Source organism: Heterocephalus glaber, unplaced genomic scaffold (assembly GCF_053883595.1).
Source record: "Heterocephalus glaber isolate CG9 unplaced genomic scaffold, H.glaber_assembly_v1.0 deba00001463, whole genome shotgun sequence".
Classification (NCBI taxonomy): Eukaryota; Metazoa; Chordata; class Mammalia; order Rodentia; family Bathyergidae; genus Heterocephalus; species Heterocephalus glaber.
The window spans coordinates 10,586,653-10,612,764 of record NW_028258310.1 but is presented as its reverse complement, the minus strand read 5'-3'; the positions used below and the strand labels follow the sequence as shown (position 1 = coordinate 10,612,764).

The following is a 26,112-nucleotide window of genomic DNA, read 5'->3' as shown; positions in this document are numbered from 1 at the left end:
ACTAACGTATTTATGGAAGGAATGACAATGTCTGTGATTCACTTGAAATGGTCCACCAAAAGTAAAAAGTACACAAGAATGAACAGATAAAACAAGAATGGCAGACTGCTGCTAATTCTTAACTTTAGCTGATGGGTACATAAAGTTCAACTATTCTCTCTTCATTAAAAATGTTAAAAAGAGAGAACTATAAATCCTATGAGCCCTCGCTGCACCTGTTCAAGCCCCTGCCTGCTCCTCCCACCTTCCACTCTCCCTTGTAGGGGCCCCTGCATCTTTATTGCACCTTCACAATTTAACCTGTTCCTCATCAGCGTTTTGTACCTGAAAGGTCTCTCTCTTTTGCCCATCCTTTCCAAGCTCACCTCTCCTTCCTAGCACTGCCCTTAGGGCCTTCAGGACACCCTCTGACTGGTCTCCCCACCTCCTGTGGGAGTCAGTTAACTGTCCCAACAGTGAGAAGTTCACAGGTGGGCCCGGTCTTCCCTTTGCACTGTGATCTATTAGAGCATGGTCAAGGGAAGTGGGTATTTGCACTGCTGGAACTTAAAGAGTATCATTGATCTAGGTCTCCATGTGTCAAGCTCTACATAGCTGAGTAAGCTAAGGAGTCTTGAGAGCAAGACCTCAAACTTCAGGAGGGCTCATTAGCCCAAATATTTAGCTCCACCTGAAACCCTCATTGAGTGGTTCAGGGCAGGGCCTATGAAATTGCATCTCTAACCTATTCTTAGAAAATGAGGTTGAGGGTGACCTGGGAACCACCCTTAAAGAATTACTACATTAGGGAAAGTTCAGCCCTGAGGTACAGTCACACATCTCTATTTCTGGTCTCATCTCTTGGTCAGGATGGGATCATACATGCCTAAAAATAGGCTGATTCCCCTGTGTACTCACAATAGGATTCTGTTGCAGCACCGTGCGCTCCAAGTCACCCTGCTCCCAGAATTCAGCTGCCACCAGCAGAGCCACCTGCAACAGACAGACACCAACACACACACACACACACACACACACACACGCACACGCACACGCACAGCTCTAGCCCTAATCCTCTTGCCCCTTCTCCCACCCCACCTGTGTTTCCAACTCAGCAAAAGGGAAAAACCTGCCCCTGCCCTGCCACCCCACTTGTTATCAATAGAGAGACACTAAAGTGATTCCCGCATCTTAGCAGAGGAAGATGGAGCAAAATCGGGCTGACAGTCCAGGCCTCTTCATCACTGCAGCAGGCCTGAGTTTCTCCTGGGTCAGAAGCCCATACCTTGCTCTGCACCTCCCAGGGTTTGGTGATGGCCGAGAGATCACAAGCAGTCATCATCATGGCCCTGGACATAAGAATACCCTCCATCAGTCCAAGGCCATTTACAGCTACACATACTAGTTAATTTCATTTTGCTGTCCTATCTCTGCCCCCACTAGCCGGTGGCTTCACCCCAGTTGCAAAGAAAGGGCTTTTCCCCTCACTGTAGCTAGGGTTTGAAGTCAGACAGATTTTAAATCCTGCCTCTGTCAATTATCAGAGGTTTGACACTGAGCAATTAAGCCAAGCTTTCTAAGCCTCTGTTTCCCATCTATAATGATAATAATGCTTCCCTCACTGAGCCGGTATAAGATTAAATGAGATGATGTATGTAAAAATCTTCAGGTAGTTCTCAGACATAGTACGTGCATTATGCACATATTCAGGTTCGTATTATGTACTAGGCACTGTTCTAGGCAGCATACAACCATCAAATTCATTTAAATCTAACCATGTTTTCAGAACTCCCTTCCTCTTGTCTAGCGTAGAGCATTGTTTCTCAATTTTTTTCCTCATTGTCTCCTGCCCCAACTGTCAAAGAGCCTTTTTAGACTTTTTTCCTCTAGTTGCTCCCACCATGTACCTTGAATTACACAGATGACCTGTTTATCTGTTTGGAGGGCCAAAGACCATTGTAATATCTGAGATCTTTGGCTCCTCTCCTTAAGAATCACCTTATCCTCTACTGGAGGTGACAGGCTTATTGAAAATGGATGATGTAAAAGGCAACACAATCAGCAGCATCCAGAGGCTATGTGTGACAGATAGCGGGAGGGAGGAGGAAGAAAGAGAGGATTCAGAGTTAAACTCTCAAAGGAGTTTCACACTGGCAGGAAGACAAGACAGGAATCCCTACACAGCTGGGAACAGTATAAAGTGGAAAGGGAGAGGAAGGGGACAAAGAATTGGAGCAAGAGGAGGTGGGGGGGACTTGAGAAGGCAATGCAGAAAAGGTAATCCAGGGCCTTGTGGTGTGGGTGTTAAGTTCCCTGCGGGAGGGGATGCACACTGTACCCGGTAATCCAAGGAGAGCAAACAAAGGTTTAGAGCAGCTGTCACCTCCTCAGAGCTGTGTCGCAGGTGTGGGAAGGAACCCAGAAAGGAGAGAGAGTGAAAGGAGGTGGGAGACGCCACCATATTTCAGGCTGCCCTGAAGTGATGCCTACCTACAGAGGGGGACGCTGGAGGAGGGAACCCACCTGACTTGGGGAGACTGACTGACAAGGGCTGGGGCTGGGCAGCTACAAGGGGCTGGGGCTCTGAACCTTACTTGTTGCATAGGTGGTTTCACAAATAGCTGTATTATGCAATTTTTTATATAAGCTCTGGAAGGCTGTAAGAGTCACTTATAAAATACTAATAAATTTGAATAAAATAATTACACAATCTCTCACAAATTCATATCATCCTTTAAGTGGATAAACTTCAGAAATGCATACATTCTTAGAAACACCTTTATGATACGTAAATCACCTTATGATACGTAAGTAAACACCTGTATAATACACCTTTTTTATACGTAATAGGGCACGTATATCCAATGGGCGTCTCCTGTTCAATGTTGAGTGTTGTGAACCTATGAAGCTTCTATCAAACAGATTAAGCAAACATTAGCTCAGCTATGCATGCGAGAGTCATGCACTTCCTGGAACCTGTCGCTGTCCACATGTTCAATCCACAGATGTGGCTTTAGGAAATCCCTGGATGTTTGCTTTCCTTGACAGCAAAGATCTCATGAAACACACTCCCAAAAGTTGAGGAAACACACCCATGTGTTTTGTCAATACAGAGATTGCCATGCACCTGGAACAAGGGGAGGACACCTGGGGTGGGGGGGACAATAGAAAGTCGCTGTCCTGAAGATGAGGCATTGCATTTACTTCAGCATCACTGGCAGACGTGCACTGGGGTCCTGGGGACCACGCTGGGAATGAAGTATCTATCCAGTGAGCCCTGCAGGCAGCTCATAGTCACTCAAGGAACTCAGAAAAAAAAAAATCCAAAGGTTGTGCAACTATCTCAGTGCAGGGGACACCTAAGAAGTGACAGTAGAGTAGGGCTTTGAGGGCTACATAGGAGCTCTCTGATATGGCTTGAATATCTGTGCCTCCCCACCCTATTTGGATATTAAAGCCTTAAACATCAATGTGATGGTATTAGGACATGGGGGCCTTTTGAACATAATCAGTTTTAGATGAAGTTATGAGGGTAGAACCCCGTGATTGGATTGGTGCTAAGAAGAGAAAACCATCAGAGCTTCCTCTTCCTGCCGTGTAAGGCTACGGCCAGAAGACAACTGCCTGCAACCCAGAAAAGAGCCCTTATCCCAAACCAACTCTGCAGCCACTTTGACCCTGGGCTTTCAGCTTCCAGAACTGTGAGAGATAAATGTCTCTGTTCATTTTTTATGCAGATCAAGCTAAGACATTCTCCCAGAGGGAGTCAGAAGAAAGGGCACCATGGAGGAGGCACAGTGGAGAGTATGAGACAGGGCCTCCAGGAGATGGATCAAAGGACCATCCACCTATCCATCCTGTACAGAGATGTGTGTCAGATGCCATGCAGGAGTGGGTTTGCGCAGTCCTTGCTCTCAGAGAGCTTCCAGACACGGCAAGGATCGACACATTTATCTCACAAATGCATGTAAACAAACAACTGGTCCACAGGAAAGGAGTTCCATCCCTGGAGATAATATATCATGGACCAGGGAGATCAGGGAGGACTCCCCTGAGGAAGCGCCTCTTGAGCTGATAACTAGTATGCTGCATGGAACATGCATATAGCTACTAACTTGGCAAAGAAGAGAGTGGAGGAAACACGGCAGCCAAAGAGAGCACCTGGTGCCAAAGCCCTGGTGGAAGGAAGCCTGGCATATTCAAAAAGCTGGAAGAGGGCAGAGCTCAGGAGGCAGATGGAATGATGTTAGAGGTGTCCCAGAGATGAGCAGGCACAAACCAGTCAAAGCGTGGCACTGTGGCGACCTGCAAACCTGTATCCAGGGCAACAGGAAAAGCCAGTGAGGATTTGAACAGAAAGGTGACATGGTCAGATTTCCATTTCACAAAGATCAGTGGTTTCAGTGTGAAGGGAATGGGGCATAAATGGGGAGCCACTGCAGGGTCTAGTTTAATTATTTGTTCTACAACTATTTATTGAGCAATTAGGATGTGCAGCCTCTAGGCTACAGCCTGGGTATACCATCACTGAGTCCCCACAGAGCTTCCCAGTGAGGAAGCCACTCTGCAGGGTCCAGAAAGATGGAGGCAATGATAAAAGTGTCCCGAGAGGCATGTCATTTAAGTGGTACATTCTATAGGGCTTCAGGGAGATGAGATGTGAGAAGTGAGGAAGAAGGAGGCGGTAGGACAGAAGAGGGCAAAGGATGGCAGGATTAAAATACAGAAGAGAGTGAGAGTAAGCCACAAAGGTCTTGTGGGCTCAGAAACTCAAGCCTGACCTTCTTGATAGGCCAGAGTCACCATCAAGTGTGACAGCCTGTCATTGTCAAATGTAAAAGCTGCTGTAATCCTAGGCATCTGGAAGGCTGAGGCAGGAAAATCACAAGTTCAAGCCCAGACTGAGCAACTTAGTGATTTAGCGATACTCTGTCTCAAAGTAAAAATAATACAAAGGGATGGGATATAGCTTAATGGGAAGGCCCTAGGTTCAATCTCCAGTACTGAAAAAATCATGAAAGCTGGAATTAAGTGGAGACATAAAGGGCTTGAAGAGGAGTGGGAAGTCACACTCTCTTGAGTTACTGGGAGATCCTGGCCCTTGAGTACAAGTATAAAAAGTAGGTCAAAGAAACAGCTAGGCAGGAGACTAGGATAAGTCAGTTGGCTCAGGACACATAAAGGAGCAGAGGTATGGACCTCAGACTGAAGGAAGCTCACAGACATAAACATTCAGAGATAACCAAATCACCGGAAGACAGTCTGGGGTTTTCTCATGTTGAACCAAAGCCCTAGAGACTAAGGGATCTCCGAAATAAGAAAGGTGTATCAAGCCATTACAGAGGCTAGCCAGAAACAGAAAAGACCAGGTGCTGGGACAAATTTCCATAACCACCACAAGCAGGGCTCAGTGAGATTTGGAAGATATTTGCCAGATCAGTGCCAGGAGCACTTTTTATAAGCTTTGGGAAGGAGGGTATCTTAACCTTCACTGGCTATAGATCAGAAGGGTGAGTAACACAAAGCCATGAATGTTTTAGAATAGAAAGGCCATCTGTGTAGAGAAGTACTTGTTACCTCTAACATGGTTGGGGTTGTGGGCAGAATATGATGGGACCATGCTGGTCATCTTCCTGGGGTTTTGAGTTATGATTTCAACATGCATTTAAGAATGTGGAGTAAAATTTTTTTATTTGTTTTTTTTTTTCAATCTATTTGGCTAAAGCTCTTAGCTGAAGAGCTTCTCGTCATCTTTCCTCTCCTCTATACCTGGCCCCTCTCTGGCTTGTAACTAAATTTAGGTAATTCTAGAATTTTTCTCTTTCTTACAATTCAATTCACTTCTAATACTAACTACCTGGAGTTGTATTGACTCCCTAGGTTTAAGGCTTCAGTCCGACAAAACTCCCTTGCTTGAGAAGCCAGCTGCAGGTATTGCACCCAGGTACCCACGTGTCTATCTCACTTGGTCACCGAATCTGGGAGAGGCTCCCGTCACCCACTTCGATTTCAGTAATTTGCTGGATCAGCTCACAAAATTCAGGGAAACATTTTTCTTACATTTACTAGCTTATTATAAAGGATACAATGCAGGAACAGCCTAAGACGCATGGAAGAGGATGTATATGGAGGGCTTCTACACCTCCAGACATGCAGCCTCCCAGCACCCTGCTGTGCTCACCAGCCCAGAGGTTCTCTGAATTCCCATGTTTAGAGTTTTTTATCATGGTTTTATCACATAGGCATGACTGATTAAATCCCTCACCACTGGTGATGAACTCAATCTCCAGCCCTTCTCTCCTGCCTAGAGGTTAGAGGTGGGGTGGGAAGTGTCACATGTCTAGGTAAGACTTGATCTTTCTGGTGACCAAACCCCAATCGGAAGTTCTCTGAGGTCCTTCTGAGAATGACTTTATTAGAACAAAAGATGCTTCTAACACTCAGGAAATTCCAAGGATCTTAAGAGCTCTGTGTGAGGAACTCTGATAAAGAGTCCTTATGACTCTGTCTTATGAGGCTACCACTATCTAACTAAGGAGTACTGCAAAGCACTCCACCTACCCCTAGCTCAACCCCCATGATAATCCATCAAATAGATATCACCGTTATCCTCACTGAGCAGCTGAGGAAACTGAGACACAGACAGGCGATGTAACCTGCTTAAGGTCAGACCACCATTAAAGTGAGAGCCAAGACTCGAACCCAGGGACCCTGGCAGCAAAGCCCCAAGTGTGAACTGCTTCACTCTATCCAGGTGAGAAGTGGTTTTAGTCATACAACTAATAGATTAATCAATGGGCCCTAAGTTGCTTTAGAGCAATGATTCTCAGCCAGAGGGGATTTTGACCCTAACAGGATATTTGACAATATCCAAAGGCATTTTTGTGACAACTGAGAAGAAGGGATTGCCTCTGGGCTCTAGTAGGTAGAGACCAGGAACAGTGTTAAACATCTTACAGTGCACAGAGGTTCAGCATCCAAAATAAAGAGTAACTGACCCCAAATATTACTAGTGCTAAGGTTAAGAAACCCCGCTTTACAGGTCTACTCACATTTTTCATTGAGGATCTACTTAAAGAATTTTGAAAGATGCTTACTTTCTTGTAGATCTTAAACTATTTCATCACAGATCTAACAGCATATTACAAATTTTGATAATTTAAAATAAAATTCTTTTTTTGGTACCAGGGATCGAACTCAGGACCTTGTGCTTTTGAGGCAGGCAGTGGAACCACTGAGCTAAATTCCCGACCCCTAAAATAAAATTCTTAAAGTCCAAAAGAATCTAAAAAGCATAGCAACTGGATACCATCAGCCCATCACCCATAATTTTTTAAAAAGTTGAACAAGCTTTTCTCTTTAAACTTATTTTTCAACTTGATTTCCCCCCAAATTTTTAACTTAATATTGTGTGTACATATACACATGTATGCATATATGTATATATAGATAGATATAAATACATGTATATGTTTGAAAGTCTTTCATTGATCACCCTCTCATACTACCTGCAACCAAGTATGCTCATTAATTAAAATTATATAATTAAGTTTTTTTCTTTGGCCATAAGCCTCCAGATGTTGAGAAATTTTTTTTTTGGATTAAATTATTACACAATTGCCAGGGATTTAGCTCAGTGGTTTCACTTCCTGCTGCGCAAGCACAAGGACCCGAGTTCGATCCCCAGTACCAAAAAAAAAAAAAAAGAAATTATTACACAATTAACCAAAATGTAATACCTATTTTTATAAATGAGTATTAAACACCCAAAGTAACTTGATTTTGGAAATTTCTCTCTTTGTCTCTGTCTGTCTCATCTCTGTCTCTGTTTCTCCCTCTCTCTCTCTCTCTCTCTGTCTCACTGTGTAGCTCAGGTTAGCCTTGAACTTGAGATCCTCTTGCCTCAGCCAAGTGTTGGGACTACAAATGTGTACCACCATGCCTGGCTGGAAATTTATCACTTAATGAGATAAGAGAGGGTTTTTTAAAAAAAAATCAGTTAATGAATATATATATATATATATATATATATATATTGCTAGACTAGGATAAAAATCAGCATCTGTTTTATGCCTTCTTCTTCATTTTTATAAATCCAAGTACTTACAAACCCTGGAAATGGAAATTTAGTTTAACAATGTCACTCAATTCTTCAAATTCTTCCAAGCTGACTGTTAAAAATCATACTGTGTCATTATGCTAAATGATCTATCAGCTGATAGAATCAATTAGATTCTCCTTCCATTTTGTTGAAGCAAACATTAGAATCTTTCACTTCTGGGAAGCATGCCATAAAGATTTAACCAAGACTTTTCATGTGGCTATTAATTACACCTCTGACATTTTCTTAGCAGCACTTAAGTTAATCCAAGATAGTGAGCATGAGTTTCGTAAATTAAAATATTTACATATATATATATATATTTCCAGTGTTATTTTATAAATCTTTCATCTTGTAATGATTTTTTATTATGTTTTCATCAAAACTTTGAAACTGCAGATTGAACTCATCTAATTTATGGAAATGTTTGCCATGTAACTTCAGTGGAAATGCCAGACTTTCACTGTCAGCTAAAGCAGACAACTTGCTTCTGTCAGAAAAAGACCTCATCTTATCTTTTAAATCAAGTAAGTACATTAGAAATGATCTCAATGACACCAACTTATCTTTTATTTTCACTTTTTTTCTTTTCATTATTCTCTTTCATTTTTAATTCTAAGAAAAGTAGAGGTAGATGGGCAGGTATAAAGGTAGATTGGATAGACAGACAAACTGACAGATAGATAGAGGTATGGTTTAGATCTTGAATGTCCCCCAGACGCCCAAGTGTTGAAGGCCACAGCACAGCGGGGAAGTGGCAAAAGCTTTTGGAGTTGGAACCTAGCAGAAAGAAGTTAGGTCAGTGAGGACGTGCCCTTTGAAGAGCATATTTGGCCCTGGCCTCTCCTCTCTTTGCTTCTGGCTGCCATGAGGTAAAGAGACCTCCTTTGCCATGCATTACTGCTGTGTTGTACTGTGCTGCTACAGGCCCAGAGCAACAGGGCCAGGCAACCCTGGATTGGAACCTCTGAAACTGTGAGCCAAAATAAATCTTTCCTTCTGTTAAGCTGATTATCTCAGGTATTTGGTCACAGTAATGGGAAAGCTAACTATCACAGATTAGATAGATAGATAGATAGATAGATAGATAGATAGATAGATTGACAGACAGACAGACAAACAGATGTATAAAATCACTATTTATTACTGATGTGCCTTTGAATGTCATGGTCCTTGGACAGTGATACATTCTATGAAAGAAGAATAACTGTTAAATGAAAAATGCCTTTGATCCTACCAACCTGCTGTACATGCCAGAATAAAACCCTCCATTTCCAATGCCTTGTTTTGCTTTTAAAATGTTATATATACATGTGATATAATAAGAAACACATTTAATCCTTGTCCCCAGTTCCTTGTGCAAAGATTCTAAAAACCATGGAATTTTCTGAGTAATAGGAGTCTCTTTTGTTATGCATAAGGAGGTCTTTTTCGTCACACCTGAGTTTATGCCAGTGAGGATGATGTATATACCCCCAAGTTGGGGCTGGTCACCAGGATTACAGGTTTGGAACTTTTGGCCCCACCCACCAATCTCTGGGAAGGGAACATTAGCTGGAGATTGAGCTCCTTGAAAACACAGCTAGATGTGACAACCACCAGGTTGATGAACATATCCACATGCTCAGGTGGTGGTGCATCTCCAGGCCTCATCTTGTGTAGCTTTTATTGGATTATCTGTAACCTTTATCACATCCTTTATAATGAACCAGTGAATGTAAGCAAAGTGATTTCCTGAGTTCTGTGAGACATTCTAGCAAATCATCAAACTTGAGGAGAGAGTTACGGAAACTTCAGATCTATAGCCAGTTAGTCATAAGTGTACAGAACTTGGACCTGTGACTGGCATCATAATCCAGGGCAATTTAGTAGAAATGAGTCCTACTTTGTGAAATCTGTCTGAAAGAGTCCGACTTTACTTTTCAATTCAAGTAAGTATATTTGAAAGCATCTCAATGATGCCCATCTTATGTAACTCCAAGTAGATATTATCAGCACTGAATTGGAATGTAGGACATCCAGCTGGTGATTACAAAGGATCAGATACTTGTGGGAAAGGAAAACTCCTGAATAAATGGTGTCAAAAGTGTTCTGCATAGAGTGCATAGAAATGTGTGTGTTTATCCAAGTATATAAGATCAGGGAAGGCTTAAAGCCACTCCTTGGGTTTATGATGCCTTGCTCCCAAAGACGCTTTTAAGACACCAGTATTTCAAATAGTTCTATTCAATGGCCCAGAGGTTTGTGCACCTGGGTCAATGTGCTTCTGTAGAAAAATTCAAGAAGGGGAGGGATCTGCCTTTATTTTGTAAAGTGAGATGTGCTCACTTCGGCAGCACATATATTTTGTAAAGTGAGAGAAGAGTGAGGGACAGTTGACCTACTATACTTTTGCTTTTCCAGGAAACTTAATATTAAGAGGAAGAACATTGATTCCCTTAAGGCTATCCAGCCATATATATATATATATATATATATATATATATATATATATATATATTTTTTTTTTTTGGTACAGGGGATCGAACTCGGGTCCTTGCGCTTGCACAGCAGGTGGCGAAACCACTGAGCTAAATCCTGGGCCCCCAAGCCATGTATATTTTTCAAGGCGTTAGGTTCCCTTGGGGATATGCGTGCCTGTCAGAAGACTGTTCTGCTTAAGATTACAATGATTAAAACGCAGGTGGGAGTGTGTTCTGTGCCATGGGGGGCATGGGGTTGGTGGCCAGAGAGGTAGTCGTGGATGTGCTGCCGTATTTTGATCAAGGCTATGAGGCTCCAGGCGTGCGGGAAGCAGCTGCGGCTCTGGTAGAGGAGGAAACTCGCAGATACCGACCTACCAAGAACTACCTGAGCTACTTAACAGCCCCGGATTATTCTGCTTTTGAAACTGACATAATGAGAAATGAATTTGAAAGACTGGCTGCTCGACAACCAATTGAATTGCTCAATATGAAATGATATGAGCTTCCAGCCCCTTCTTCAGGTCAGAAAAATGACATTACTGTATGGCAAGAATGTGTAAACAATTCTATGGCCCAATTAGAGCACCAAGCAGTACAAATTGAGAATCTGGAGCTAATGTCACAGCATGGCTGTAATGCCTGGAAAGTATATAACGAAAATCTAGTTCATATGACTGAACATGCACAGAAAGAGCTTCAGAAGTTAAGGAAACATATTCAAGATTTAAACTGGCAGCGGAAAAACATGCAACTTACAGCTGGATCTAAATTGAGAGAAATGGAATCAAATTGGGTGTCCCTGGTCAGTAAGAATTACAAGATTGAACGGGCTTTTGTGCAACTAGAAAACGAAATCTATCAAATTAAGCAGCAACAGGGAGAAGCAAACAAAGAAAACATCCAGCAAGACTTCTGAAAAGACTAACTTGCTGAGTAGAAAGGAAGAAAAGTTGGGCTCTTACAAACATCAGCCATCTAAACTATCCCTGAACCATGAAGGACAACAGCCTCTCACAAAAACCATTAGTGGGTAAATGTTTAGAAACCATAACGTATGGATTATTATAATAATTGTATCAAGAATCTTTGTGAAATAAAGGTTATCAACTTGGAAAAAAAAAGATTACAATGATTGAAGGCCTGTCCCAGACTTTCTTTCTTTCTTCTTTACTCAAAAATTTTATCTTTTATAAGATATCATTTCTTTGCAAAATTTGTATGACATTCCACTGTATGAAAGCACCATAACTTCTCTAATATGGTCTCCAGTAGGTACTTAAGTTGTCTTTTTATCTTATTTGTGAATACAAATTATGTGGCAGTGACTACCTTTGGACATACTCTTTGGTGCACATGGGGGAAAATATCTGGCGGGACTGTAGGGGCATTTGCAATTTTATCTTCCATAAAGACTGTACCTAATTACATGCCCACCATCATGAAGAAGTTGGCCTCTTTCCCCTTACTCTGGCAACACAGTGAGTTAAACACTTTCATTGTTATCAAGAGGAGTGGGTGAATATTGGCATCTCATTTTAGTTCTAGTTTGCATTTCTCTCATCATGAGTCAAATCATCATCTTTTCATTTGTTTACATCCCTGTAATTCCTTTGCTAGGAAATGTTGGTTCATGCCTTTCACCCATTTTCTGTTGGGTTAGTCCCTTTCTTTTTTAAACTGTATTAACACTGACTGAGGAAATTGGCTCTTTTTCTGTCAAAAGTGTTGTAAATATTTTTTCTCAGCCCATCTCTTACATTCTGACTTTGGCTTTGAATTTTTGTGTCTGTTGTACAGAAATTTCCATTTTTTGTAGTCAAATTTGCCCATTTTTATAACTTATGAATGTCAGGTAATACTTAACTCACTGTGAAATTATTATTTTTAATCCCTTTCCATTATTTAAAAATTTTTGATTCATCTGGAATTTACTTTGGTATACAACATAAGACAGGGCCACCCCATTGTCCCAATACCACTTAGGAACTTCCACCTTTATCCACTCATATAACATCTAAAATCTACTTTAACACATACATGGTCCTTCAAGTCTGTCCCATTGCCTTGCGACATGCATGCCTAGGATTGAACTGCTTTATTACTCTTCTATTTCAGAATTTTCTGGCTATTCTTGCATACTTACTTTTCATAACCCTTAAAGAGTTCTGGAAGGAACCTTACAACATCCTGTCCTGTGTGGGGTTAACTGAGAAATCCTTGGCCAATGTCTCTGTAAGGACACAGATCTGCCTGTACACAGGAGAGAGACCTTGAAGGCCGTGTAGAGGAGACTGAGCCTTCATTGACCAACTTGAGTTATAGCCAGCCCTTGAGAACAAATTGAGTTCATAAGTCAAGGGTCCATTGTATTCACAAAAGGCCTCAAATTTACACATCTCACCCTATCATCAACTAAATTGAATTATGGAAACACACTGAGAGGCCTAAGGGGAAATATTTACCAGCCAACTGAGATTTGAATACCTGTTATGGACCCCATTGCCAGTTATGCACACACTATAAATTTCACATAAATCATACAGCTAATTTGTGAATAGCACAACTAATATTGCAGGGAACTGTCATATAAAGGAACAGCTAAAAAGTTAAACCTACTTAAACTATATATATTTTGTTGTTGCTGTTGTTTGTTTGGTACTGGGGAATCAAACCCAGAGCCTCATGCCTGCTAATCAAGCTCTCTGCCTCTGAGGTACATCCTCGTCCCAAGCCTATATATTTTGAGTGATATATAGCTATTACTCAAATATGTGAAAGTTATATTACTTTGCCACCTAAATCATAAATTTTTTTTCTTTCTTTCTTTCTTTCTTTCATTCTTTCTTTCTTCCTTTCTTTCTTTCTTCCTTTCTTTCTTTTTTTTTGTACCAGAGATCGAACTCAGGACCTTGCATTTGCAAGATAGGTGCGGTGCCACTGAGCTAAATCCCCAGTTCCTAAATCATAGATTTTATAATTGATAGACTTCACATATTGTACTTTTTGTGTACAGAGAAATAAAACAAAATTATATTGTCGTATCTTATGTTTTTGTGCTAAATAAAGATCAAACATATATCATAACATGTGCCATGCAATTTGGGCAGAACTTCATCTTTTTTCTATGTGAACAGCTCCCAAATGACAAGTGTCCCAGGGCTATGTTGAGATAGTAAGGGCTGGCAGGCAGCCTCCCACCTCATGACCCATTGAATAAGGGTCAAGATTTAACCCCAGCTCAACTCACATAACGATTTCCTTCCTTGTCTGCTCCAGCCTCATGTACTGTGTCCACTCTTGTGCATTCTCATATGTCTTCGACTGATCCACAATCTTTTGGAACATTGTCCTCTTCCTACAGAACACGCAAGTTTGTTAAAGGAAGCAAATCTCACAATTAGGCAATGCCTGGGCTGCTGATATTGGCTGTTTCAGATGGGGGCTTATCAAATTTAGCACAGCAAGCTTAAAAGAACCATAGCTGGAGAGTGAAGACCCACGTTCTAACCCAGAGTCTGCCTCTGATTTACAATCTGATTTTAGCCAATCTCTTCTCCTGGATCTGTTTCCCCACCTGTAGAATAGGAATAATATAGCTCCTAGAGTTGTAGAGTTGGGCTTGGTTCATAAGAAGAATCAACTGTACTCTTTGCTGTTATAGCCATATTATTATTAAAACAAGAAGAAATACCAACTTGAAATAGAGAGCAAGGTCAGTGGCAATGATTGCAATGTCCATCATGTGGATTACATGCTCATGCTGCCTGCGACTGAGGTTTTGAAAGATATTCAGGCTCTAAAGAGAAAACCAGAGGAGAGACATGAGAAATGAGGCTGGCAGCAAAGTCACCCCCCTACCAGTGGCCACCCTATGTGAGGTGAGAGAATGGCAGCCCAGGCCAAGGACAGCAGGCTGCCTGAGGACACTCAAGCATCTTGAGACATGGGAATCCTGATCTAGGTCCTACAGGCAGCTCAGAGGGCCCTCATCCTACCTCATCTCTCAGCAGTGTTTTGCCAAACTCCAAGTGGTGTCTTTCCAAGATGGAGGAACCATGGAGCTTAGCCAGTGGGTTCTGGGATCTGATTGAGAGAATCAATATGGAATGGTTAAGGTGGAGGTTAAAGATTGTCCTGCCACTTCCTAATTCTGTAGGCAGAGAAACTGCAGTCTAGGAATGAGAAAGATTTGTCTCACACAGTAAGACAATGGAAAATGAAGACTAGATGTCATGTTTCCTGACTGTGTCTTTGGCTTTTCATCCATATGTGATTCTGGGCATAGACTCTTTGGAGAATCTGTTGAGTAGTGTGGACAGTTACCCTAAGAAAAAGGTGCTGTTTTAGAGGTTTCTGGATCCCCTGTAGTCATTGAATTCCCACAAGCAATGTGTTAATTTCCTTTTTCATTTAATAAACTCATGTTTATGTGCCAAGCACTGTGCTCAGTGCTTAGATTTCCATAGTGTAAAATCTAAACAGTCTCTCTAGTCTTTGTGTAGTCTGGGAGTGTTAACAAGACTGAGGAAAAAGTGAATTCTAGTGTTCATTAATGACTGACAGGCTGTTGGCCCTGAGAAAATTCTCAGTTTCTTCATCTGTTACATGGGGATAACTGCTCTGTATTTCACCCAGCCCAGACAGAGGATGACCATGTGTATCCATCAAGAACATGATTCAAGGACTGTGATTCACAGGCTGACTGCCATACCAGCTGTGTGAGAACAGGAACAGCCTGTTTTGCTCATCATGATAACCTCTTTCGCTAGCACAGAGCCTACCACACTATATGAGTGGCATTATAAATACTACAAGGTGAATGAGTGACTTATTAGTTCCTGATATCCTGGCTCAAATTAATTCATCAGGTAGAACAGGGAAGGAAAGAGTGAAGGAGTTTAATGTATTAGTTTCTTATTGCTGCTACAACAAACTGCCACAGACTTAATGGCTGAAAATAATGTATTACCTTACAGATCTGGAGTTCAGAATCTAGAACCTGTCCACGGGGCTGCCTGCCTTTTGGAGGCTCAAAGGGTGTCTGTTTCCTTACCTTTTCCAGTTTCTAGAGGCCACTTGCCTTGCTTGCTTGTAGCCACTTCCTCAAACTTCTAAGCCAAAAGGATTTCAATTTTCTGTCCTATGTGACTTCCTGCCTCCTTCTTACAAGAACCCTTCAGACCACAAAGGGTCCAGTAGGATCATCCCTATACCCCAAGCCCCTTAATCACATCTGCAAAGTCCCTTTTGAATGCAAGACAACATATTCTCAGGCTCTGGTGTTTAAGATATGATCATCTTCAGGAGGTCATTTTTCTGTCTACCATAGGACTGGACCGAATTTCCAAGGGCAGGAGGAAGTGGGAAGCTGTGCACAGTGGGTAGTAGTCAGTGAATAGTCAGTGTGGGGACCTTACAGACCTGGGTAATGAGTCCTGGGAGAACAGGGTGAGGGGAGGTGGGAGAGGCAGGAAGGGCTGACTCACTTCATCTGGTAGAGGTTGTTGGTGCCTCTGTGGTCAATGTCATGACAGAAGGCAGCAGTGACCATGGCCAAGGCCTCTAGGTCAGTGAAGTATTGCTTTAGCTTTCCCGTCTGCAAAGGCAATCAGAGGTACAGGTCACTCCTATTTTGGGGGGACTGGAAGCAGGGCTGAGAGGACAAGTGGAGGGAAGAGAGCCTGGAGCTTGGGAATGTGCATCTGATCTTTCTGCATCCCTAGTTCCACAGGGTGACCAGAGATCTTCTCCAGGGTGGAGAAGGATATGGAATTTTCAATACTAGACCAGGGACAGTTCCAGGCAAACGGGGACAGCTGTTGCCCTAGTCCTAAGTGACCATACCTGGGCTCATGCCCCTCTGGCCTTCAGTATTTTAGTCTGCACACTGCAAGTGGAAGATGTTGTACTAGATGATCTTTGAAAAACTTGTAGCCATCAGGTGTCAAGATTTGGAAAGTTTTGAACATGAGTGGACTGGTAGAACAAACCTTCCAAACCTGGTCTACTGGTTTAGGCACATCTCAGAGGAGCCTTTCCCTGGGACTTCTTCACATATTTAACTCTTGTTATGCTGGTATTGGAGCAAAGGGTGGAGAAGAGCTGTGGAGGACTGATGCTGATCCAAGAAATAAACTAAATCTCAGTGTAGTCCTTGTTACCTTCTAGTAGCCTGGCCAGCATTCTAGCTTTTGGCCACTAGCACCTGCTCTGGTCTGAGGGGAAAGTGATGAAGCAGGGAGCCCGAGACGGAGAAGAGACTTTTGTCATGATTTTCATGGAGAAACACTTTACAATGAAAGATCAGGGGCTCTGAACTCTCTGAGCCAAAAATACTGACACAAATACACAAAGATTTGTCCAGCCAAGAATACTGTAGCACTGTTTGACAGAATGAAAGATAGAAAATAGCCTCTACATCCAACAATAGAGTTCTGAGTAAAGAAATTATGGTATATTTAAATAACAGAATATGATCATGCTTCCGATCTGTGTGTTCCACATCTGTGAATTCAACCATGAGTCAAAAAAAGTTTTTTAAAAATTGTATCCTTACTGAACATGTAGAGACTTTTTTGGTCATTATTCCTACATTGTGTGGTGTAACAACTATTTACATAACATTTCATTTTGTTTCATTGTATTAGGTACTATCTGTAATCTAGAGATGGTTTAAAGTATATAGGAGACTGAGCATAGGTTATATCCAAATACTATCTCATTTTATGTAAGGAACTTGAGCACCCACAGAACTAGCACGTGCTTTACAGGGAAGGAAAACGAAAGCATTCTTTCAGTCCATGGGGCAGGAAATCCTAGAATAAATCACTCACAAATATCAAGGGATGACTCTACTATGCAGTCATAAAATCATAACATGAATGAGCACTGAAGACAGGTTAAGTATTTCAAGCAAAAATCCAAATGCATGATTCCACTTATATGAGATATCAAAGAGTAGCCAGATTCATAGAGATAGGAAATAGAATAGTGGTTACCAGGAACTGGAGGCTATGAAGAATTGGAGTTACTATTTAATGGAAGCAGAGTTTTTGTTTGAAATGATAAAAAAATTCTAGAGATAGATAGTGGTGAAAGTCACAAAAATTGTGAATGCACTTAAAGCCATTGAATTGTACATCTAAAAATGATTAAGATGATAAATTTTGTTTTATATATAACATACAAACACATAAAATGTTTTATATCTGTGCATATATAATGAAATAATGTGATTGATATATGTATATATATAAAATAGAAAAAAGTAATAATATGTATTTTCAAATGAAAAACATTACAGAATATTATTCCATTGGTTATAGACATAATAAATAGTATGTATGTTTGTGTGTGTGTGTGTGTGTGTGTGTACATACAAAAAGAAAATTTGGAAGGATTTGTTTCTGGTAATCTCTGAATAACAATAAGCAGATGGAGGTTGGAGTAAACTGCAGCTTCCTTTCACTTTTTATGTGATACACTTCTCTAGTCTTAGAATTCTTTTATGCAGGTATTGCTTTTGAAATTCTTAAAAGGCAATAAATAAACAATGATGTTGCTACTGCCATGTGGAGTCTGCATGAGATTGTCCCACGTGCCCCCCCCCTTTGCTGGCCATGTCTGCCCTCACGTACCACCAGCAAGGAGAACATGGTCTGGCCCACGTTGAAGCCATGCCGCCAGTTGTGGTAGGTGATCCTGCGGTAGCCTTTGCTCAGGGAGTACATGAACCGCACCAGAGCCTGCAAGCACACACACATCAGTGGGGCAGCGCAACCTGGCCAAGTGCCCAGGGTCTTCAGCAATAGATGCAGAAATGTTATGAAAGCATTTTGCAAACTGTTCAGTGCTGTGAAGATGGATGTTGTTAGGGAACAAGACAAGCCTGAGTCATTGCACTTATGGCACTGGTTGAGCTTCATCAGTGATTCCCAAATTGTATCCAAGAGCACCTGTCCTGGGTGAAGCTAACAGGTGCTTTACAGAGGCAGAAAACATAAGGGTTCCTAATCCTGAAGTTCTCAAACTTGAGTGAACACCAGAATCACCAGGAGGGCTTGTTAAAATAGTTTCTGACCCATTACAGCTAGTGTGTGTGTGTGTGTGTGTGTGTTTGTGTGTGTGTTCACAATTCTGATAACGTCTCAGGTGGTTAAAGTCGGGGAAGTTTTGTGCACCACAACACCCCCATCCCCTTACACTCATAGCATACATTCAAAAGGAATCCTGCAGGACAAGAACACTATTTAAATGAAACACATTCCCCACCTGACTTCACCATCTATTTATTCACTGTATTCAGCATCAGCACCTCAGAGCCCTGTGCAAGAAGCCAAAACGCTTGCAGCTCTGCAGCTGTGAGAACAGTGCATCTCTTTTCTGATTGAGGACTCAGCTGTGGAACATCACCAATGCTTTAAATCCCAAATGCTGAGGGTACACTCTTTATGGAAGTATACAGATGGAGTTAAGAAAAAGAAAGAAAGCAAGAAAAAGGGAAATCAAAGATATTTGTTTGACCTCACCTCTTGTGGAATGTGAAATTTATCCACCACTTTGAGCTCATAATACATCTGTATCCCACATTTCACCAGCTCAAGTTCTGTGAGGGGCAAGTCACTGAAGTGGAATTTATTAATTTCATATTTCTCTGTATCTGGTAGCTCCCCTTGCTGTATAAGGAATTGAGTCAAGTGATTAGGGGAAAGTGTTCCTACTACCACTACTACTACTACCACCAGTTCTGGCCCCACCCCAGGTCTGCAGGGAGAGCTGAGCAGAGTGGTGAGTGCATGCTTTGGGGAGTGATGCTCTCGCACACTCATGAGCACCCCACACAGCTAATCCATCAGAGCCAGTGTTGCTCACCAGAATCTCAGCCAGCTCCTCTTCCTCACATTCCCATGGCTCCTTCCCATACACCTCTCTGGTTTTCTGCCATGGCCCAAAATAGTGAGAAAAAGAAATAGGTTACCACATTGTAAACCCAAATACACCTGCACTTTTCCACTTCCATTTCCATTTCCATTTTTGTCCTTCCTCCAAAGTCCTTAGAATTAAACCACTTACTGAGAAAGGGTGACATTCAACATTCATTGCTCAGCAAATTCAAAGTTGTGGGCTTTGGAGCCATGGAGACCTGCATCCAAATGCAAGCTTTGCTACTTGCTGGGGGTATCACTGAGTGCTTCTGAACCTCAATTTTCTCATTTGTAAAATGGGGCCAGTGAAACTTCTCAACTAGTGAGTAAAAATTTGATTGTGCAATCATTTTTAAACAAAGTATGTAGAGCTAAATTAAATAATGCATGTAAAATATTTGTCACATTACGTGGCACATAGCAAGCCCTAAAATAATGTTGCTATTTTTATTGTTACGGATGACTGAGAGTCAAGAGGCTTTGCCCCCTCATTTACTGTGTTACTGGAGTCAAGTTCCTTCTCTTTCTGGACCTATTTTCATGAATGTAGGGAAGAGAAAGAACATAGACCCAGTTACTTTGTTTCTGATTTCATGACTCAGTGCAAAATCTGTTAACTTTCAATTGGTTCACAGTGCCTATGCCTCCTCCACAGGGTCCACATATCCATGACATGGCTGAAATTATGGACTGAGTCAAGCAAATGGAGGCAGTTCATCTAAACTAGATGTTCTCACCTCTGAATTTCCAAGTTATTGGGATGAAATGATCAAATTTATTGTAGTCTCTTCCCAGGGTAGGGATAGCCTCTGAAGCCTGGTCGCACACCTGTGATCTCAGCATTCTGGGAGGCTGAGGCGAGCAGCTCACAAGTTCAAGCCACTATAGCTCTGTGCCAGGTAGGAGGATATGACTGAGTGAACCCACATCTAGCTGTGCCCTTTTGGACTTAAGGTCTTGCCTTATCTCCAGGCACAATCTCTACTAGAGTGAAAATAAGAATGCTACGCACCAGGATTTTCTGAATTTCATCATTATCACACTTCACATGATATTTCACAATGTCCTGGAAAATATCTTTCCTATTTTCCAATTTGTTCATGGATTCATAGGTGTCAGGATTTAAGACAGACCATCCCAGGAATTGAGTCAAAGACTGAAAAGAAAGGAAAAATTCAGAAACAGAACACCCAGGTTTGATGCTGACACTAACTTAGGGCAAGACTCCCTAAGCTATGTGGTGCCCACCACTCAGAGGTGTTGAGGACAAGATAAAATAATGTAGGTGTGAATCCTCTTTAAATTAAGAACACACATTAAGCTTTATTTTTATGCATAATAACTTTAATTTTTTAGTATATATGCTGCTGAAGCGAGCACAATAACTTTAATTTTTTTTTTGAGGCAGGGTCTCCTATGTACTTCAGGCTAGCCTTGAACTCACTATGTAGTCCAGGCTGGCCTTGAGCTCACAGTGATCCTCCTGCCTTGGCCTCCTGAGTGCTGCAATTATATGCATCCGCCACCACTCAGCCAACTTTAGAAAAGACATTCTTTGCCTGTGGGGGCAGGGAGTACATAGGAACTCTGTAATTTCTGCTCAGTTTTGCTATGAATCTAAAACTTCTATTAAAAATGAAGTTTATTAAATTAAAAAAAGGGAAATATGAATTTCTCTGACCACCTGTGACAGTGGAGAAATGAGAGCAAAGAAAATGGTTAAGAATGTGTCAGGAGCCAGGGATTTAGCTCAGTGGTGCCACCACCTGCCTCACAAGCACAAGGTCCTGAGTTCAATCCCCGGTACCAAAAAAAAAAAAAAAAGAGTGTGTCAAGATTGCACCAACAAGGTGGCCTCCCTATCCTTCCATGGGGCTGGGCAGCTACACACCAGGGTCCTACTGCACAGCTAGGGAAGCTAAATGTGGCAGCAAGTGGACTCTGAATCCCAACAAGGAGCCTCCCAGCACATCAAACCTCCATGAGGGTCTCATCCATTTCATCAAAGGGCTTCCCATCTTTGCGATTGTAAAACGTGGCCACCCCAACAATTTCTTCCTTCTTGTTCACAATTGGCATTGAAAGGACATTTTTAATCATCCATCCAGACTCATCCAGTGGCTCTTTCTACAAGAGAAGCACCAGACTTTAGGTTTCTTCTGGCTCCAGGCTGCACAGACAGCTGTGATGGACTCCCTGCTGTGACATGATCCTTAATCATTGGCTGAGAGGGAGCAAGAAGAGGACAGAGCTTGTTGCATTTTGAATGGTTTTAGTCATGCACAAAGGCCATGAGCAAACACCCCATCTTAACCCAGGTAACGATATCGTTTCCATCCCTAAAATGACAGAGCTGTTGTGTGTCAAGCAGTATACTATATACTGGGGATATAATGATGGGTAGAAACATCCCAGGGAGGTAATAGTCCCCTTTCATATACAGGAGATAACCATAGGTGAATTACTGGCTTCAAATTCATTACTGGCAATGCTGGTGGTTCTCATAACTTTGAATTAATCACTTAGCTATATCCTGCAATCTTTGCCTTTAACCTGACTTTCTGTGTTACTTTTGGCATGCTATTTATCTCCTTGGCCTATCGCCTTCCAAGCTCTCTAGGGAACCTCCGGAAGTCCTTTCCTTCTGAAGGTCTTGATAAAGAGAGAGTGAAATAGGACACCACTAAAGATTTTTAAAGAAGGAAATTAATTGATTCAATTTTCCCATCTACAGATAGGGAAAAATATATACCTCAATAAAGAAATGAGGCTCTTGGTCAATTATAAGATCCCTTGGGGAGTCATTTCTCATCTGTCTGAGCCTCACTTTTATCATAAAATTGATATAACCAGACTCTTTTCCCACTGATTTGTCAACATTTATAGTGCTCAAGAAACTAAGTTACCATCTGGGAAACACCAAGACAAATAAGGCACAGACTGTCCTCAGAGTTTTTATAATCTAGTAAACCAACAATTACACTACAGTGTGGGAAGATGTCTGAGTTCTCTTTATGGTACTCGTGGAGCTAGAAACGAGAAGGAAGTCAAGGAAGGCTTTCTGAAGTAAGTATCCTTCAGTTTTGAAATTTCCAGATTCTTAGAGTGGTAATAATAATGGAAATTATTTTTGCACTTTGATATGCTGTTTTAGCACTGGTGAGAGTGTCCAGAAGGATGAAGAATACAGGATGATGAACCTTAGGCCTACTGTCCCCCAAGCTTGCTATAGAACTTTCAGGGAGTCCTTTTCTTCTGAAGGTCATGATAAAGAGAAACTGAAATAGGATAGCATTAAAGGTTGTTAAGAAAGGAAATTAATTGATCTAACCTATCTTTTAAAAAAATCACTCTAGCTCCTTTGTGGAGGATGAGTTAGAGGGGGAGGATTAGAAAATAGAGATTACATTTGTTTTACTAATGTTAAACTGCCATCAGTTAGATACCTTGGGTAAAGACTGAGCTATGTGGTGGTTATGATCACATCAGCAACTCTAAGCATGTCACATTGATGTGATCAAAAATCACAACATAGGCAGTGCAATCTTAATTTTGGAAGTATATCATTCTAACCCTTTGAAAATGTTCTTTAAGCATAAAAAGATAGTTCACTGATTTTCCTAAAGAGTCATTGTTATTTTCTTATCTTTTCCTGATTGCTAAATATTAGCATGCTAAACTCAACAAATATTGACAGGGAACCTAGAGCTAAAAAAGGTAAAAGCCAACCTTTCATCAAAGAAAGCCAATACTTGAATTAGTCTAAAACAGAAGTAAGGGTAATAAAAGATCAAATAAGAAAAAAGTAGTAAGAGAAACAAGCTCCTTGGCATGCCCTTGCAGGCCCTGCATCATCTGTCCTTTGTCTGTCTCTCTAGAATCTCCTTCCACTCTCTCCTTTGGTCTCACGATTTGTCAGCCTATTCTAGTAACTTTCAGTTAGCCATCTCTTTCCTGCAGGCTTGTCCCCTCCCCTTACCACCAGACATACTTTCTTAAGGTACATGTCCCTTAATTCCCCCAAACCAGATTAGCCTGCCCTGAAAGATCCCCTCTCTATCCCCTGCCCTTCTCCAGACTGCCACTTTGTGTATGCCTCTCACGAGCTCCATAAACATTTGTTATATATAAAAAAGAAGAGAAAATCAAACAAAATACTAAACTATATTCCATGAACATTATCAGGAAAATCACAATATAACTTGTGAAGTGACAGCATTTGAGGTAGTTAATGAAGGGTAGAGGGATTTGGACAGGAGATGATAGTTGTGGAAGGAAGAACATAAACAAAGGTCCTGAGACCAGAAAGCAAAGAGTGCAAATGTTAAAACTGAATGGAACTTTGGAAATTGCCCAGTTAACTCCAGCCCACCTTCACTGGCACATGGCTTTTCTCCACTCATGTTTTCACTTTATTCAGACTGCTTCCCCCAGGAAAGTGAGTGAATTCTAATGCTCTTTCTAGAGGATAAAAAAAATCATATAACTAACAGAACAAATAAAAATGACTTACCTGAAATGCAAAAAAGTCCTCCGCAGGTGCGTTCATGATATTGCAAATCTGAAAGCCATGAAGAGGAACAATGGAGTTGTGATTAGACCCAAGAGAGTCCTCAGGGAAACAATTTGTACTGTTTTCAGAAGCACCATGTCCTTGCCCAAAGCACTCGTATTCCTTTCATCAGGTACACAAGCTCAGGGTGGTTTAAAGTTGAGGTTACTGGATAGAAAAATCATCCTCTAAATATTACTTCTTATTACTTGCTGTACTCTCAAGCCATTTCTAAGCCTTGAAAAAGTTAAGAGTGCAGGTCGTCATTATTAACAGCTGCATAGTATCCCATTTTGTTGTTTCTCTTTTGGACAGTATTTGTGTCATGTCCAAGTTATTTTGTTTTTGTTTTCTTTGCTTGTTTGGTGCTGGGGGTGGAATCCAGGGATTCTAGGCAAGTGCTCTACTATGAGCTATACCCCAGCATTGTTTTTTTAAAACAACTATAGGTAGTGGTACTCTAAACATCTTTGACTCTGTTACATTCGGGGTTTTTTGTATGTGCAGGAAAGTTTTTTCCCTTGGGGCATAAACCCCAAAGTAGAATAAGAAATGAAAAGTGTTGTAGCTCTGGTTCTATACTGCCAGATTTCTCTCCTGAAAATGGGACCAGTTTACTCTTCTATGCAAGGGGTCAGATGACACTATGGGACCCCCAAATCCTTGCCGATGGAGCCAGCATGTACAGGGGCATGTGTGCTGCACATAGGCATCTGTTTGAGAGGTGACTGGGAACTGAAATCCAGCCTGTGCTCTGCCTGCTGAGCCATACCTTTGACCTTGCTTTGGCCACCCACTGGGAAGGAAGCCTTCATTTAATTCCCAAAAAGCCACCACATGGGCTTGCAGGGCCCTGCCTCTTAACACAAGAGTGACTGTCAGGTGTCATGGGGCAGCTGTCCCTGCTTCTATCTGCTGATGGCCCACAGATGACACCATCCTTTCAGCCTCCATCATTCATCATCATTCCCTCATGATCGCTTATCTCTCTGAGGGGTCCCTCAGCTTTGAGCATTCTTGAGTCTCTCTCATCCTTGAAAATGAAGTTCCTCCTTCGCCTGACATGGTCACCATAGCAACCATCACAGCAAGCATTCTCCTTCTGCATTCTTTTCCTTCTCATAATCTGTCCATTCCTCAAAGGACCTCACTTTGCCACCAAATCTGCTTTCATCAGGGCCACCAATCACGTCTTAATTGCCAAACCCCAGGAGTTTTTTCATTTCTTATTGCTCCAGTTCACTGTGCTGCATTTGGTCTCTCTTTGTGGAAGCTTTCTACTTCTTTGGTTTCCATGAGCCCATCCTCTCCTGGGTTTCCAAGCACCTCTGAACCTTCATGTTTCTCCTTCACACACTCCTCTCTATGCACCTGCTTTGGAAACAGTGACATCTTCCAACATTTCACACTTGGCCCTTGGCTTTGGGGGGTCCGATAGTGTCATCTGACCCCTTGCATAGAAGAGTAAACTGATCCCATTTTTAGGAGAGAAATCTGGCAATGTAGAACCAGAGCCACAACACTTTTCATTTCTTATTCTACTTTGGGGTTTATGTCTCAAGGAAAAAAAACTTTCCTGCACAAACAAACATACAAAAATCACAAATGTAATTGAGTCAAAGATGTTTAGAGTAGCACTATCTATAGAAGTTTTTAAGAAAAACAATGCTGGGGTGTAGCTCAGTAGCAGAGGGTGTCTTCATCAGTCCTTGTGGTTTCAAGTAACGCCTGGTCCTCATAGCTTCCTAATCTTACTTTTAGGCCTCCTCTTTCCCCGTGCTATCAGAACTGTTTCTTCATCTACCTGCTGGATATTTACTCCTGAAAAATGTCTCTATCTCCTGCTGTCTGAAATTTCCCTCAGGATCTTACATCAAAAACTGAAGGCAGCATGATCCATCTAGCCTAGAAGCTTGAAAATAACTTTGTCTCTTCCAGGGCTGGGGATTTAGCTCAGTGGTTCTGCCACCTACCTTGCAAGCGCAAGGACCCGAGTTCAATCCCCAGTACCAAAAAAAAAAAAACACACCAAATTTGTCTCTTCTGTCTTCCCCTGTCTACTTGTTTTTTTAAGTTAATTTTATTGCCCTG

At 41.7% G+C, this 26,112-nt stretch overlaps 1 protein-coding gene and 1 pseudogene across 3 annotated transcripts in view; one reads left to right on the top strand and one right to left on the bottom strand.

The window, feature by feature from the left end:
- Window positions 1-26,112, bottom strand: part of Pde6a (phosphodiesterase 6A) — a 108,814-nt gene that overhangs the window by 4,493 nt on the left and 78,209 nt on the right. For all 3 annotated transcript variants that reach the window (XM_021266201.2, XM_004854404.3, XM_087180596.1), the window contains 12 exons: window positions 23,983-24,030; window positions 21,447-21,596; window positions 20,482-20,625; window positions 19,417-19,482; window positions 19,074-19,220; window positions 18,183-18,290; window positions 16,032-16,141; window positions 14,541-14,628; window positions 14,241-14,341; window positions 13,793-13,900; window positions 1,265-1,328; window positions 898-972 (listed from right to left, as the gene is read on the bottom strand). In XM_021266201.2, coding sequence (XP_021121860.2) covers window positions 898-972; window positions 1,265-1,328; window positions 13,793-13,900; window positions 14,241-14,341; window positions 14,541-14,628; window positions 16,032-16,141; window positions 18,183-18,290; window positions 19,074-19,220; window positions 19,417-19,482; window positions 20,482-20,625; window positions 21,447-21,596; window positions 23,983-24,030 — 1,209 coding nt within the window. The remainder of the gene's footprint in view (window positions 1-897; window positions 973-1,264; window positions 1,329-13,792; window positions 13,901-14,240; window positions 14,342-14,540; window positions 14,629-16,031; window positions 16,142-18,182; window positions 18,291-19,073; window positions 19,221-19,416; window positions 19,483-20,481; window positions 20,626-21,446; window positions 21,597-23,982; window positions 24,031-26,112) is intronic.
- Window positions 10,753-11,614, top strand: LOC101718470 (pre-mRNA-splicing factor SPF27 pseudogene; annotated as a pseudogene).